The sequence below is a fragment of the Siphateles boraxobius genome, unplaced genomic scaffold, assembly GCF_051911475.1.
Source record: "Siphateles boraxobius isolate OS27281-9 unplaced genomic scaffold, OSU_SipBor_1 55, whole genome shotgun sequence".
NCBI classification, from domain to species: Eukaryota; Metazoa; Chordata; class Actinopteri; order Cypriniformes; family Leuciscidae; genus Siphateles; species Siphateles boraxobius.
The window spans coordinates 10,030,964-10,048,585 of NW_027509181.1; the positions used below are offsets into that span (position 1 = coordinate 10,030,964).

At 38.1% G+C, this 17,622-nt stretch overlaps 1 protein-coding gene across 4 annotated transcripts; it reads left to right on the plus strand.

Annotated features, from left to right (window-relative positions):
* Positions 1–1,082: 1,082 nt before the first annotated feature.
* On the plus strand, positions 1,083–14,053 carry a1cf (apobec1 complementation factor). 4 transcript variants are annotated; one of them, XM_077206024.1, is made up of 12 exons: positions 1,083–1,181; positions 4,614–4,757; positions 5,189–5,323; positions 5,563–5,693; positions 5,765–6,003; positions 6,303–6,467; positions 7,085–7,182; positions 7,265–7,544; positions 8,504–8,721; positions 8,819–8,955; positions 10,972–11,099; positions 12,857–14,053. In XM_077206024.1, exons 2-12 carry the CDS (start codon positions 4,659–4,661, stop codon positions 12,994–12,996), a joined length of 1,770 nt encoding a protein of 589 aa, XP_077062139.1. In that variant the 5' UTR covers positions 1,083–1,181; positions 4,614–4,658; the 3' UTR covers positions 12,997–14,053. The 4 variants fall into 4 exon arrangements, with proteins under 4 accessions (XP_077062139.1, XP_077062140.1, XP_077062141.1 ...); XM_077206025.1 differs by having other exon boundaries at positions 8,528–8,721; XM_077206026.1 differs by having other exon boundaries at positions 10,972–11,108; positions 12,857–12,988.
* The last annotated feature ends 3,569 nt before the right edge of the window (positions 14,054–17,622 follow it).

Below are 17,622 nucleotides of genomic sequence, written 5' to 3' on the forward strand. Positions count from 1 at the left end.
GGGGCGCCATTATTTATGAAACAGCAATTTTCGGTCTATAGACCAATCAAAAGGATGCCTCCTTAGGTAATACGTAAATTAAGTTCACTGTTGGGCGTCAGTTATGGCTGTATACATTTGAAATTCAGGTCAAAAGATGCTATATAGCAAATAGTGCACCGCAGAGTTTGTCCTGAGAGCACAGGGACCATGGGACCACTTGCCCATATCAAAGACAAACAAACAAGTTGGTAGACAGCAAACAGTGGGCCATGACAACAAGACATCAGCAGTAGCATGTTTACTTTATCAATACCTGGTGTTGAGTGGAAAGAAAGAACAATCTAGGACAGAAAAACATGGTATTTGGTTATTGTTTTCAGACTTGTATGAATGGGTTTTCAGACTCTTTGATGCAAAAGACCCTAAAAAATATTGAAAATTTAAATATTGCATTGTTAAAGACCCATTTATTCTGTGTGAGAAAAATCATGATATTATTACAGGATTATGTATATGACGTTATGTATATGATATATAGGATATAGGTTAGACATTATGTATATGATATATAGGATTACGTATATGATTGTTTATGACGTTCAACAGTGAAGTTAAATTGTGAATTACCTAAGGAGGCATCCTTTTGGTCTATAGACCGAAAATTGCTAGCTTTTATGTTTCATAAATGATATATATATATATAGGATTATGTTTGAAGGTTTGAGGTCAGTAAGATTGAACCTCACAGAACCTCGAGTTTAATTGACACATCAAACTCACTACTCCTCCACAGACCCAGCTCATCAGCATGGTTTCATCTCTCAATTAATGTTTGTCTCTTACCCAATTTTTACCCAAAGAAGGCCGAAAACAAGAGATCCATAAAAGAGATCAAAAGCTATTAATATTTGGGACAAAAAAGAGCAAATCCTTTTGCAGTAGTATCTCTGGTTCAGGAGGCACCCGGCTGCCGGCGAACCATGATATCGTGCTGTTCCTGGTCAAAGGGCTGGCCTACAGCGAGAGGCAGAGATAGAGCTGGTTAACGTTTAACCACGCCGGCTTGTAAAACAGCCCCAGGACGGTGAACCTTTGGAGTTTGATATGATGTGATTACAGAATCACCCCAGTGACACGTTGCCAAATTCAGCAGAATGAGGGTCTGAGTCTTCCGGGTGGTGATCTCTGAAATTGCTCAGGTAAGTTGCATCTTTAATACTAAATTGTGAGACATAAGGAGAATTGTAGTGGCATTAGAAAGCACTGTGCTCGTCCACATGGCTCTGTTAATGCTTTTTTATTGCGCAATGCAATTAATCATTTTGCATTTAAACTGTCCAGTATTATTGTAAGAACACTGTCTATGCAAAATACTATAATACAAAATGGGTCACCAATGAATTATACACATTAATTTGACTATTTATGTAAATATCATCATTTATTTATAGGAAAGATTCAATTCAATTCTAAGATTCAACAGCACAAACTCTATTGTGATAGGCTTCATCTGTGTTTATAATGCAGAAACGAGCCACTCATCACCTTTAACCTGTCTTCAACTGTGATGTTTCAACATATGTACATGCAAATGTGAATTTCAGTATAAATTTAAGGAGGTGAGCTGTGACATTAGCCCAAAGCTAATTACTGCTGTTACTAGAATGCTTCAACATTATGGTACTTCGCCATCATACGGTTTCATTAAACACTGCCATGCTAATTACAACCTCACAGATGGTTTTAAACAGTAGCAACCGTGTGGTTGTGGTGGGAGATACAGTGCATATCGTTCTTGACTTATAGTCTTAAACGCTTAAATACAGAGGCAGGCTGCAAATGTAACATGCAATTGAGGTGCACTTACAAATATTATATTCCCTGCACCTGTGTTGCAGTTTCTGTACAGCACAACGGCCTTCAGAACAAGTGTATTTAGCCTCAGTCAACATGGGCTGAAAAGCAGCCAGAGATCCAGGCATGATAAGCGCACGTCTAGTTATCTTGTTTATGCAAACGGTAACCAGGTTGTCCAGGAGAGAGCAGTGGATAGACCGCAGACTAATGGAGCCCTTTTCCAACTGCTAAAATGCTCTCTTTAATGGATTCCTAATGCTCAGCCATCTCTCTTTTATCCCTAATGTTTGAGCTTCAAGAAAACCGTCATTTTGCGATTTTTGGTCTCATGCACCATATGGATTGAATAAAAGGCAACATTCACCAAATGCAAAAGCATGCGGTAACAGCATCTCACCCAGTGAGTCATATGTTACGAGTCTTTTCAGTTTGGATAAACTCTCTGTGCTTTGCACAAGCTATTGAATTTGTATAGGCAAACACATTAGTGCTGTCATTGCTGGTTAGATGCATTGCATTGTAGTATTAATGAAAAGAAGACATAGACAACATTTCAAAAGAGCATGGGGCTCAATCCTTGATCATTTGATGTCCTAGGCAAGATAAGACTTGAAAACGGTTCTAAAAACTAAGTGCTTCTTTTTATATGTGTAGGCCTAAATGTATTAGAATACTGGTATAATTTTTGTTTTTATATACAGTAGTGGCAAGTGATGTCCAGAGGGGATATTTGTTTTTGATGACTATAAGTTCAATGAAACCATCAAACTATGAGGAAAATATTTGACATTTTTAAAATATTTTAAATATGGGGGGGTTCTTTTTTTCCTAAGAACTGGACTTTATGACTTGCGATTGTGAGAAAAAAGTCAGAATTGCGATATATAAACACTCAATATAAACTGCCCTAAATTGTTATAAATTGCCAGATATAAACACGCAATTGCGTGAAAAAGTCAGAATTGTTAGATATAAACTTGCAATTGCGATAACAAAGTCAGAACTAGGAGGTATAATCACGCAATTGACAGAAAAATTCTGGATTGTGAGCTTGTATCTCGTAATTCTGACTTTATAACTTGCAAAAAAAGTCAGAATTGTGAGATAAAAAGTTGCAGTTATCTTTTAAATTGTTTTATTCCATGGCGGAAACAAGCTTCCATTTTCCTAGGCCTGACATCACTTTTGGCCACTAATGTGCATGATGTATCTATCTATACATGAATATAAAACCATGTATAACTAACAGCTAGCTAACAGCTTTCCTGTGTCTTGTTTGAGGCACTTACAGAGATCATGTTGTCATCATTGCTGTCCTGATTACATCCAGATGCTGAAAAGCTTTGGAAAATGACTAGCAGTCTTGTCACCTTTGACCCCTATTCTGTACCCACCATCTTTTGTTTTCTTCAGCATCTCTATTTGATCAAGTGAAGCTGAAAAAGACAAAGACAAATATACACTCCACTGATGATTTTAAAGACGCGTGGCTGTGTGATTCAATCACGCTTAATAGCACCCTCATCTCGAAAGAAAGAATAATCAAGATCTTGTTATTAGAGCAAGATAAATGGGGACTTTGCTTAAGTCTCCAGCTTGCCCTATTTTTCTTCTCAGAGTTTAGTAATCTTGTGTCTCCATCGGGTGTCCAAACAAATCTCAACAATGTCTAAAATTGTTCTCAGATTTGCTGTCTGCAATCAAAAGTGACAGATTTAAATGTGAACTTATCATTAAATTAAATTAAATGATCAGAGCTGCTATTTAGATTTATACACTTATAATTTGATTTCTCCTAAGACAGGAAAAACATTTATGACATACTGTAACTGAGAAATTAAAGTCTAGTTTGAAAAAGAAGATATTCGTTTGTCTAGTAAAAGAGTATACACAGAAGTAGATATTTTGAAAAAGGTCTGTTTTTTGTCCATACAGGGAAAGTCAATTGGCTCCAATGTTGTTTTGGGCCCCATTGATTTTCATAGTATGGATAAAATTAGTTATAGACACATTTATGTTCCAGAGAAGAAAGAAAGTCATACAGGTTTGAACTGACATGATGATGAGCGAATGATGACAGAATCTTCATTTAAGATTATCCCTTTAAAGTCTTCTCAACACTGAGCTATTTATACTGTATAGTCTGAGCAATCTTCTGATGTAATAATAGAATTATGCTTTCTTATTTTCTAAGTTCTGATTGAGGGAACACATTTTCATCAGATGAAACAAGGTGTGAAATGAGGGCAGGGCACAGATGTCCTCCTCTTAAAACACATATGTGACTCAATGATCGTCTGCTGTTTTGATTTGCTCTCTTCAGTTAATAATTACACCACGGTCCTTGACCTGGAGGTGAGGAAAATGTTCCTTTCCCCACTTTTCTTGCCAACACTGTCCAGCAGATAAAAAGCCAACATACAGTATACCCAAAGCTCTCTTCATACTGTTCAAACTGACTTTGATCAGAAACAACGATTAAATGAAGATGTTGCAGGCCTATATTATGACCAAATACTCATTTCCCATCCACCTGGATTAGATATTTTGTTACAGAGTTTTCACACAATACACTTACATATGAATGAGAAAAATGACTATTTAGTAATGGACCAGCGTTATTCAAAAGGGCATGGTTAGGACATATGAACAACTTACCTTTGAACCTCTCTATGAGTAACATGTCTTGGCTTCTTATCATGTTCAGATTTAAAGCAAGAGTATGCTATCTTGCCCTATCATTTATGTGTGTTTGAACTTTGATTTAATTTCAGTGAGCACCCCTAATTTTGCTGATTTATTGCTGATAATCACTCACAATGGAAACCAATCAAAAATGTGGGGATGGACTGACTGGCACGCAGAAAGAGGCTGCGCTGCGCACTCTGATCCAGCGCACAGGATATCACATACACCAGGTAGGAGTTACCAAAGCCTAGGGTAGCAGGACAGGTGCCAGTGTGGAATTATGGGATAGAAACACTTGCTTAAATTGACTCTTACTTGAGAAATCTGAGACAAAAATTCTGTCGCTGGTCCATAATATCCATTTTTTTACATTTTCACTAATGGAGATAATCTGACAGTATATCTGTCTTGTTTCTTTAGCAGTTTTAGTATGTAGTATAGTGGCACCATCATGTGGTGGAAATGGAAAAACTAATTTCTTTCCATCTGTAAAAAAGCAGCACATGTCTGTGGATCAGTACAATGCTTTGTTCACCCTTGAGTTCTATAGTATTACCATAATCATTTATGTTTTTGCTTATTCCTTGTGGTGATCTCAGTATGCATATTAACTTATGTATTAACTTGTTCATAATGAGTTATAACTTGTTTTTCTCCACAGGAAAATGGCCAGAGGAGATATGGTGGTCCACCTCCTGGCTGGGAAGGCCCTACTCCAGAGAGAGGCAGTGAAATTTTTGTGGGAAAGCTTCCTCGAGACCTCTTTGAGGATGAACTGGTACCACTCTGTGAACAAGTAAGGTGGTCAACAAAAATAATATGAAATAAACCATTTAAAATGAATCTAAAAAAAGATTAAAAATTAATAATGACTTGCCCCAAATAGAAGGATATTGGAAGCCTGTTCCCACCTAAGAATATAAAGAAAGAAATAAAAATGTGATCAAGACTTTATAAATGTATTTACTCTGAGGTGGAGATATAAATTTTAGTGTGTTGTAGCTTTAAAAATGTTAAGCTTACCTGTCTATGCAGTTTGGCAACATATACGAAGTACGGATGATGATGGACTTCAATGGCAACAATCGAGGCTATGCATTTGTTACCTTCTCCACAAAACAAGAGGCTAAGAATGCCATGAAACAGCTCAACAATTATGAAATTCGGTGAGTCATTGTTCAAAGTGGACATCTAGTGGATGAAGCATTTTGAACAACTCTCACACATCTTCACACAGGAATGGAAGACTTCTGGGTGTGTGTGCAAGTGTAGACAACTGTCGTCTATTTGTGGGCGGCATTCCAAAGACCAAAAAGAGAGAAGAAATCCTGGCAGAGATGAAGAAGGTAACGGATGGTGTAATGGATGTCATTGTTTATCCAAGTGCTGCTGACAAGACCAAGAACCGAGGTTTTGCATTCGTGGAGTATGAAAGTCATAGAGCTGCCGCCATGGCCAGGAGAAAACTGCTACCAGGTAAAACTCAATACAACAAATAATTTAAGTTATACACATATACTGTACTAGTTACTTACTATTATAGTATGATTTTATACTATATCCTGTACTATGTCATGTCCAAAAAACACTCTTCTTTTCCAAATGTACAGACGTTTTTCAAGGCAATCATCTGCTTCCAAAGCAAGACAAGATTTTATTGATTTCTCTCTGGCTGAACTCATGTTGAGTCCAAAGATACTTAGTTCATTGCCCAAAGGAGGTGAGTGAGAGATAAAAGAATAGCCAATGACACAGATTTCACTATCACTTTCCAGGGAGAATTCAACTGTGGGGTCATCCTATCGCAGTCGACTGGGCTGAACCTGAGGTAGAGGTAGACGAGGACACCATGGCCACAGTGAAGATCCTTTATGTTCGTAATCTGATGTTGCCCACTACAGAGGAGACCATTGAGAAAGAGTTTAACAGCATCAAACCTGGTGAGCTGTTTAAAACAAACAAAAAGTCACTTAATATTCTGGCCTCTGGATATGGCTCAGGTCGATTCTTCTATGCAAGTCTTTAGGATTTTTTTCACCCGTTATATCATCTGCCAGGCGAAAACCGGAAGTGCGAACACTTAGAACAGTAATGGCACACAAAATACACTATTCCTATAAACCTGCAGTTATGCTCCAAGGTTTAATTCTCATAGGAATAGGTCACACAAAAAGGAATATCATTATTTATCTGTCATTGCCCCCATGTCACTCTAAAGCTGTATGACATTTTTTTTTTATTAGGCAAAAATTATGAAGAATGTCAAAACAACATTCAACAGCATTGTTTCGAAACAAAATTGGACCCCCACTGACTGTATGGTCAAAAAAAATCATTTTGTGTTTTATGTTAGAAAAATTGTCACAGGTTTGGAACGACATGTGGAGAAACTTTGTGGGTGAACCATCCTTTAAGGTTAGGTTCAAACAATTTTTGAACAATGATATTTATGATGCTTACCTTAGCAAGGACCAAAAGAACCTGTTTCTGAGTCTGAAGGAAATCATTTGTTTCATTTGATTTCATTGAAATATTTAGAGTGTTTGCTAATCTACAGGTGCTGTTGAAAGGGTGAAGAAGATCAGAGATTATGCCTTTGTACATTTCTCTCAAAGAGAGGATGCCATCAATGCAATGGATGCACTGAATGGAAAGGTGAACCTAATGGAAATTGAATCTAGAGGAAAATCTAATCATTGCAAAATATTCTTTATAAAAAACTCGGACTTCTCTCCAGGTCATTGACGGTTCTCCCATTGAGGTCACGCTAGCCAAGCCTGTGGATAAGGACAGCTATGTACGTTACACACGAGGCACGGGGGGTCGTGGCAGTGCTCTGCTCCAAGCAGACTACGCTTACACCGTGGGCCAAATGTACGACCCCTCAGCTGCGTACCTAGGAGCACCAATATTCTACGCCCCCCCTGCGTACACAACCATCCCCAATCAATTCCGCTTCCCCAGTACCAAAGGGCACATAAGTACCAGGGGGCTGGTGCGCTCACCCTCTGTGAGAGGTGGGTAATCTAATTCTTTTGTTGAAATCTGCTCCAGATGTAATTTAAGGTGTGAATCATTTCCAAATAAATCTCATTCTGTAACTGTTAATCAAACTTGTGAATTATCTGCTAAAAATGCAGTAGTTCTTAATGAATATATAAAATTGTTCTGAATATTAATGACCAAAAAGATCCACTTTATGTCTAAAATAAATCAATCAAGAAAGAAAGAAAGAAACCAAATGAATACAAGGCCAATTGAAGTCAACATGAAAAAAATATTCTACATTCAAAATCTGAAAATTCTGGCATATTAAATTAAAAAAACAGTAACCTTATTGATTGGATGAAATCAATAAGTGTGTGTTATATACAGTACATGTACACTTTTTTTGTTACATACAGTACATGTACGTGAATTGAGCCAGGTGGCTGGAGGGAATACTTTTTATTGTATTTTAATAAAAGAATATGAAACATTCATTTTATTTGGAATAACTGTACACAATAAGATCAGGAAGCTCATTGAGAAGATTTTGATTCCATGTTGACTTAAAAAAGACGAAATTACTCATAATGAATGATCTTTACATAATGTTTCAGGCAGTTCAAACATATATTTGTATCTTCTTTGCATATGACTATAAACAATATATATATATATATATATATATATATATATATATATATATATATATATATATATATTCTGTTATACTGTAAGTTTGCTTGTCACATCTAGCATTTGAATGGGTTATCCATGCCTGCATATTACAGTCCAGAGACAATAATATATTGTTTGAGGTACAAAAATCAAGTCTGCCAAATCTATAAAAGTTATAATCAGACAAAAAAAAAAATCAGAGATGCAGCTTCTGTAATGTGCTGGCTTGGAATACATCTATATGATTGTCTTGATTGAAACCTGGGTGATTTCTGGTGATTTGATTCGAATCAATGCCTTCTTGCATTCCTAGAAATTTACATGAATGTACCTGTAGGGGCAGCGGGCGTACGTGGTTTGGGTGGGCGAGGATACCTTGCCTATGCAGGCGTAGGTCGTGGCTGTGCCACATACCAACTCAAGACAGACAAACGCCCTGACGAAAAACTCTATGACCTTCTTCCTGGCATGGAGCTCACGCCCATGAACCCAGTCACTCTGAAGCCCCAAGGCATCAAACACGCCCCACAGGTACAGTCATAACCGCACTGAAAAGATCACTTGTGGAATTTATAGGAGAGAGTTTTCAAGAAATATTTCTCCAAGGACCATTTTGCCTGTTTTGCAGATCTTGGAGGATATTTGCCAAAAGAATAACTGGGGCCAACCTGTTTACCAGCTTCACTCTGCTATTGGACCAGATCAGAGGCAACTGTTCCTTTACAAAGTCACCATCCCTGCTCTGGCTACTCAATATCCAAATATGTACGCCTTAACCTCTGCTTCAACTATACTCGCATTAACTGTGTCTCAACCTAGTGAGCTGCCTACCTAGATAGATTTCTGTGCATTACAGTCACGTGAAGAACATGAAGGCTGCTTCAAATTGAAAATGATGATACCCTCCAAGATACCTCATTACATCAGATACTCACCTTTCATGGATAGTGATGCATTCACATTATGTTGGAATCACCACAAATTTGTTTCTGAGTGAAATCATGTCTGAGCTTTAAAACTTAATTACGAATTCACCGCAAACATGTCTATCCTGACCGCCATATTATTATACATACATAAGGGAATATAATATGGTGATTGGTGAATTAATGTATTGTATGAAGTATTTTCATCAGTAACAATTATAAAATCAGAGTAGAATCTCAGAGATATGAAAAGTATCCAGTAGCTAACACTCTTCAGTCAGACACAACATGTAGCAATGCAGAATCTCACATGAGGGGCTTTCGCATTGGGTAATTCTAGGAACTAGCCACCAGGGTGGTTCCCGGCAAACTAATGGTTCCCCATGGAACGTTTTTCTGGTTGCATTCGCAACGCCTGTAGGAACTCTGAAGTGACGTAAGTCACGCTTGCTGACATGACTTTTATTTTGACGGCACGGCGGACCTTTATTTTGATGCCACTGAGAATGCCAGAGCTTGAGCGCACAGTGCTCACATTCTTCGTGTTCATTAGTTTACAATCTGTCTAACAGTCCTGTCTAATACTCTATTAGATAGAACAGTTCGACATAAAGTAGACAGTAATAAAAAGCCATTAGCATATATGCTGTGTAGTTGATGTCCAGTGTTGCTAGCTGATCAGAAATACATAATCATGTTTGGCTTGGTCCCCTCAAAGTTGCGTTGGATTTTTTCCCCGGGTAAAGGTTAAGAGGCCCATCTATTACTGTTTTCCATGTTCATAGAGTTATTTCTGAAATAAAAATATAGGCTATATAATGTGTGTTTACATAGCCTTTTTTTTTAAATGGCGGGTACTGGTGTTTCGCGTGCGTTCGGCCAATCCGCGTACAACAGCATACACTAACGTCACTGGTAGTTCCTATACACCTTATGTAGCCACGCCCCTTTTCAGCGCTGAGCTCGTTGTCTTTTGACTTCCGGTCTGTATTTTCACCGCAATCTTGCGTAGTTATGAATGAACGGCTCCTTTAAAAAATTTCCAAGGTCCATTTGTTAAGACATATGCTTTACAATGCTTATGATAAACAATACAATGCTCATGATAACTTTCGTTAACCATACAATAAGTAAATCAACTTCACCAGCTAAAATTCCTGGACAGCGATGCCATAGAAATATACAGAGCGAACGCAAAAACGGAAGTTCAAAGACAATATTCTAAAGATGGCGGCGCCCTCGTTTCTCTGGTGCATAAGGTCTAAGGACTGGTTTAGACCCTACTCTGAAGTAGGAGCTAAATTAGTTAATCAAAAAAGGAGTTCCAAGAACTAAAATCGTTCCTAGTTCCTGCGGTGCGAACGCGCCAAAATCCGAGTACTTCCAATAATTCTAGGAACTATGAAAAGGTTCCTCCAGTGCGAAAGCCCCTAGTCACACTAAAGCCCAATTTATACTTCTGCGTCGAACCTACGCCGTAGCTACGCCGTAGGCTGTGCGTAGCGCGCATACCCTTCGGCGTACCCTGACGTGCACCTCTCCAAAAATGTAACAACGCGTCAATTCTACGCGGATGCAAGCGCTGTGATTGGTCTGCTCAAACCGCTCCCTCGGGTTTCACATGCTCCCTCTGCGTGCGTCAAATCGGACAACGACGCAGAAGTATAAATTAAAACCAATGGGTAGTCTACGGCGTAGAGGGTCCGGCGTATGTCCGACGCAGAAGTATAAATTGGGCTTAACACTTCCCAACATACATAATATCTATGCAGTATTTTTCTCCACAGCATATACAACACATTCATACATTTTACCAATTTATTTTACCACTGTTGCTCTCTGTGTGTCCAACCAGACACCCGTTCACCCCCGCCAAGCTCTGTGCATCGATGGATGAGGCGAAGCTCCATGCAGCCGAACACACTCTGCAGATCCTTGGTGTTCAGACAGAGGGCGCTGACGCTTCCGCTGCTGCATTCCCAGGTATGTGAGGTCTGTAAGACTGATACTTATTTTACTGTGATGCTAATTCTGTTATAATGGAGTATATTAACTGTAACCACGTAAACTCTTAGAAGAAAAGGTTCTAGGTTTCTGTCAGCCACTTCATATTTAGAACCTTTTAGGGGTTCCCATCATGGGATGATTTTATGAATTTAGTTTTAATTGATTAATTTTGTTTCCATTCATTTTTAATGTTAATTACATTTTATGAATTAAACAGCTCATGAACATACTTTATCACTAGAAAAAATGTAAATAACTCAAACATGAATGTATTATGTATTCATTTAAGACATGTCTTCTTGTAGGCTTTAGAATCTTTTTGGCATAAAGTGTTCTTTAAATTGAATCAAGAGCCCTAGAGTTCAATGTAGTACCAAGAACCGTCGCCAGACCTCAGTCCTAAGGGGGGCATATGAAATGTATGGGGGGGGCACAATTATTATTGGCCTACAGTATGTATATTTATAATATTCGCGCAGCACGTAATCATCACGTTAAACATAACGTTAACCAACAGCAATATGACCAGGTTGGCTATAGCCTACACCACATTACACAGAAGCAATGTTATGAATATCCATAAAACACTTGACTATACAACATATTAGATGTAACACCAGAAACATCTCTCAAACATTGCATTTTAAAGCAGTCAACAGAGGGATATGCATTGCCATGACACACACACACATACACACGCACGCAAATACACTCGTCTCGCACAGATACTTTGAGTGGAGGCAGCGCTGTCCTCTCTCCAGTCCCAGTACAGCGGGAGGAAGCGTTTGTCCGAGCAGAACCTCCTCATCAGAGTATCATTTCACTCGGAAGGAACTGAAGCGAGTAAGCCGGCGAAAACTCGTTTTGAAACAGCTTTCAAAAATGCGCGGTAACTGTTGAGCGGCTTAAGTTGTACGTCACGTACGTAGCCTAACGTTCTTTTGTAAGGCCGTGATAGGCTTTTGCAGTGTAGATTCCCATCAATCAAACTAAATCACACCATTGTTTCTTTATATTTTTAATATTTTAATGATAAAGAATGCAACATTAATGCAACAAAATATTAGCAACTATGATAATTTTAAAATTAAATTATCTGTGCCTCAAGCATTTTTTGGGGCGGGCATTTTTTCTAATACGACAGACATATTTTTTTAATTACTCTATAATGTACGTCTGTGGTAAAAAGAATTTAAAAGGTAACATAAAATGATTAAATTGAAAAAAATATATATATTTAAAAGGCATATTTTATTTAAATTTCAATGTTATTGTCGTATAACATTTTGCATACTTAAAAATCGGTAACGCTTCATTTTACAGTCCTATTTCCCATGTACATAATATGTACTTATTATAGTAATGACAATAACTGGGTAATAACTGGGTAATAACTAGGTACTAACCCTGAACCTACCCCTAAACCTACCCTAAACCCATGTACTTACCTTATATTACCCAGTACTTTCTAGGTAAGTACACTAAGTATTGTACTGTAAAATGAAGCGTTTCCTAAAAAACATTACAGAGACTGTAAACTTTTATGCAAAAATTCTGTAAAATTTTAAATGGATTAAAAATCCATCCATTTTTACATTATAACTATAGTTTATAAATGAAGTTGTCATTTGATATGCATTCCAGGGTTAAAAAAAAACAATTAAAAGGAAAAAAAAAACACTTTGCTTTTCAAGAGTTATTTTGCCCTGAGTCTTTTCCTTTTGGCTTCACAGGTTATACAATTGCCACCACCACTGCTACCCAGCTGAAACAGGCTGTTTCTCTGGGTCAGGACCTGACTGCCTATGCAACCTACGGGGGTTACCCAGCCTTTGCTGTGGCAGCCCGTGGGGATGGATATGGAGTGTTTTGATATCCCTAACTAACAGTCTGTCATTTTTTGTTATATGTATTCTTTTGTGTTTATTTTAGAAGTTTTTGTTCAGAGTTATCATAACTTTATTTCTTCCCAAGTGTTTTATGAGCATTTTTGCGATATTGAAGAATACGAGTCAACTATTGACTTTACTCAGGAAGAGGGCGACCTGAAGGCTGTCCACAACTCAATCCCAAACCTTTCTAAAAAATTTCAATTTTTATGCTTTATGATTTATTGCTGTTTGTCAAGGCATAAATTGCCTTGATTGAAACATTACTTGTGTCATAATTTGGGATCATCCAGAATGGTGACCCAATCAAATTTGAACTGATTGTTACTAGCTTCTAAATTATAGAAATTTAGGCTGGACCAAGCATCAATGCAATGCAAATTCAATGCTGCCTTTAACACTGAATCATTACAATAGAATATAGGTAATTTTGAAACACTCTGTAAAACCCTATTGCCCTAATGACTTTTATCCAGACATTTACTTTAGTAATCTTTGGAATTAAGTTGTATTTAGAGTTGTAGTTTTTGTGTTGGTTTTCTTTCAGTATTTACATTAACACCCAAGTACAGAGTTTTAACAGATCATGCTTTCATACGCCTTAGATATATTTGACAGTTTGTGGCTGGTTCTTTAGTTTTGCTATATTTTATAAGATATTTACAGGCTTGCTACTAATATTTCCCTCTACATTCTTTTTATAAGTGGGGAATATGAGAACACTGTTTAAATACACATTTTTGTTAAATATAAACATGCCTTAAAGGTGACAGTATTAAAGTTTGTGTGGCACTTAGAACGTATTTTTATACCTGAATTCCAACTCTGTTAATATGAACTTTGTTTTTCGATCATAGACTGTTTGAAATAATTTATTGTTTCGATGATTGGCATCGGAACTGGAGGGAGAATTGGATGAGCATCGTCAGTCAAAAAAATAAACAGAGCTTCATAGTGCTACAGAGTAAGATAAATATTTGTGAAAATATAATTCCAGTAAATCAACTAATCATCAATAAACCAAATTCTCTTCTAAAGACAGGTCTACTGTTCCAGACTGTTGTGTTTGTGTGTGTGTGTGTGTTATTTGTGACAAGTTTTGAAGTGTCATGAAACCCTAAAACACATTTTTAATATGTTATCATGTACATGCACATTTATCATTAAAAGGTGCTTTCGGTAGCCTTTTTTTTTTTTAAAGCTAGCATTAGCATCACTGTTCTTACCACAATGGTGATAGACGCTGCACTGACATTAACGCTTCAGGAACGTCTACTGAGTGTGATGTAAATTACACTATTAGACCTAAAAACGAGTTTTAAAGAGAAGTAAACATAATTAATTCCCTTACCTAACCATCAAAAAATGCAGCTTGGGCATCACTAGCCTACTCCGTCCATCATCAAATCTTTCCACGTTGTGTACGCCATAACAATGTTTACGCTTGTGTTTTGTCTTTGTTGGTCTTTAAGTGTTTTGGCTATTCTATATTCCATAGCCTATTCTATCATAAACACCAAACAAAGTACACTATGCTAGTACAGAGCTGGCGGGCGGCCAATGCAATAGTTTCCAACAGACCATGAGCGTCAGGATCCTCTCCAACATATTGTAAAGCACTGCTGGTAAGGTCATTTTAAAGGGGTGGTTGATTATGATTTCCCTTTTCTAACTTTAGTTAGTGTGTAATGTTGCTGTTTGGGCATAAACAACATCTGCAAAGTTACAACGCTCAAAGTTCAAAGCAAAGGAAGATATTTGTTTTTACAGAAATCATTTTTTAAGGACTACAAGAAACGGCTGGTAGGGACTACACGGCATTCCTTCCGCGTTAGTGACATCAGTAACCCTAAGAATTTACATAAACCCCACCCCCAGGAACACCCAGGATGTTAAGAAGAGGAAGAGTTGTTGTATAGAGCACAGTTGTGAGTCTGCTCAAGCTGTCGCATTCGTCTTTTCACATGCAATACAGTACATGACACAAATGCAATAGCATGTCACTCTGTATGCATCTTACAACAGTTCCCACACGAGCGATTGTATAGATTATCATGATAGATTATGGTAATCAAAGATTTGAAGATAGTTAACTCCACATCAGCAACATAAATCCATCAACTAACCATTCAGAAACGTCTTGTTGCATTCTACGTGTCACTTCTTCTTGAGTCTCTCCATCATTGTCCGACTCCAGTTTCTGACATTGTAGTGCTTGTCTGTGTGAGGTAATCGGAGCTGCTAACTACACACACTCTTGAAGCTCCGCCTTCTGTGCCGGGAGCAGCAGTTCATTTGCATTTAAAGGGACACACACGAAACGACGCATTTTTACTGACCCTCAAAAAGGGACAACTTTAAAGTGGCATTCGGCAGCTCTAGCTATTTCTTCGCTGATTTTCACTTTTGTCATCGCATGTTTTCTCAACGAGAAACTCAATGTTTCTCCCCCTACAGCTGTGAGGCGTATATTTCACAACAATGTCGTAAAAAAACTCACTTGCGGCACCCTCCTCCCCCTTTCTACCGCTGCTCATGTGCATTTGTTATTATCGGAGCCGGACAACTTTATTGTTTGGAGGTATGTCTACCAAGGTGGGTAATACATCATACACATTGAGGGCGGCGTGTGTGTTTATGTCGAATTGCCGTAAAGCAGTTCGTGTTTCTCGCTCGTTCTCGCTTCTCACGAGACTTCCTATTTCCAACTTACCGGGACGTTAATACTTATGTTGCAAGGTTGGTTTTCCGCCTGGGAAAGTTGGGGGGAGTGGGGAAAGTCACCATTCTCACCAGAACTGGTTATTAAACCATCCAATTGATTTCTAAACGGTTTTATTAAGTTGAAATATTTGCCGAATTGCCCCTTTAACATGCTGTAAAAATTTATCTGTGGGGTATTTTGAGCTAAAACTTCACACACACACTCTGGGGACAACATAGACTTATTTTACATATTGTAAAAAGGGGCATTATACCACCCCTTCAACATGGCAAAATACATTGAGTGGTTTGACAACCACCATGTATAATTAAAACAATATATACAACTTAGTCTGAGTAGCCTACAGATGTTAGATGACTTTACAAAAACACATTATTTCTTAAATGGATAGTTCACCCCAAAATTAGAATTCTTCATCATTTAGCCTATACTCACCCCCATGTTATTCCAAACAAAGCCATAAGACTTAATGATATTGGGCTAGTATTAGTTAAATGCTTACATTACTGGTTATTCTTTAGAACACATTTTTGTTCTATTGAGCCAATTTGTTCTTCCATTTGCCAACTTTATCGTTGCTTGCTACTTTTACTAAACTTTTTTGGCTAGAGGAGAACTGGCCCCCCGACTGAGCCTGGTTTCCCCCAAGGTTTTTTTTTTTTCTCCCTTCTGTCACCTGATAAAGTTTGGGTTCCTTGCCACTGTCGCCTCTGCCTTGCTTAGTTGGGGACACTTAATATTCAACAATATTATTGATCTGCCTGCATTGACATCATTGTATGAAAACTGAGCTGAGTTGGACGATGACATCACTGTTTTCTCCAGAGCTGCTGTATAGATAAATAAACTGAATTAAAGGTACAATATGCAAGGATTTTTCGCCACCAGGGGTCGCTAACCTCTTACAATAACAAAGGCGTATACTGATGACGTATATTCCACATTAAGCTGAATTATGGATCTTGTCGTCAAGCTGATGGATCTTTTATGGATAAGTGAATACATTAATGTTTTTTAACACGACTGTGGTATGAAGCAGGGCAAATTGTAAACGTATAAGTTACCAGCGCCACACGCAACGCGAGTCCCGCGGATATAAAAGAATAAGGACATTTCATTCTACCGAACTACACGCAAGTGCTGAATTAATACTCACACAGGTCAGTTTATTAGACGAATTAAACTTGAGGTAACGCAGCGCTGTTTCACTTGTTCTAACAGGTACACTATCACACTAAACAGCATTTGAGTGTGTTGAATGTTGTTAGTTAGGTTGTGTGTTGGCTGTATAAGACTAAGTACGTTAAGCTAGATCAACATTAGAATAACATACAGATCATATTCTAACATTTCTTCATGTTGAACTAAATAACATTGATTATCATTGATAACATTTGTTTTATGTACATTTGCTCACCTGTCTAAAAGTACATGCAACACTCGCGTCTCTGTGAAGTCGAAGGAGCTCTCGGCATCTCGGAAGATGTTGATCTTCGTTTTAGTCCTCTTTTTGTCTCAAAGTCTGCTTGCCATGGTCCAAAATGTTTGAACAAAACAACAACAGCGTGAGCGTCCTGCTAGGCGGGCCAGTTGTCAACGTCTGTCGCCATGGTTACTGTGGCAGTACGAGGTCAAACCTGGCGGAAACCGAGGGTAACGCGGATATGACGTCATTGACTGGCCACTCCTCACCCCTGCTCACACGTCCAGTTCCCTTTCGAAGGGAACTCAACAATACGTCAACGACGCTATGGGGAACGCCTCAGGCGTGACAGGTGTCTGAAATCACTATCAAATCACGTCAATCATATTGACCGGCGACAGCCCGTGAATCATTAGCGTGAATGATTAACGTGCGACCTGGAAGTATAAAGGGGCGCCTTGC

Coding starts and splice junctions, on each gene's coding strand:
- a1cf (XM_077206024.1), top strand. CDS start 4,659: ATGGAAACCAATCAAAAATGTGGGGATGGACTGACTGGCACGCAGAAA. Junction 6,468..7,084: donor GTTTAACAGCATCAAACCTG/GTGAGCTGTTTA, acceptor GCTAATCTACAG/GTGCTGTTGAAAGGGTGAAG. Junction 8,722..8,818: donor GCATCAAACACGCCCCACAG/GTACAGTCATAA, acceptor CCTGTTTTGCAG/ATCTTGGAGGATATTTGCCA.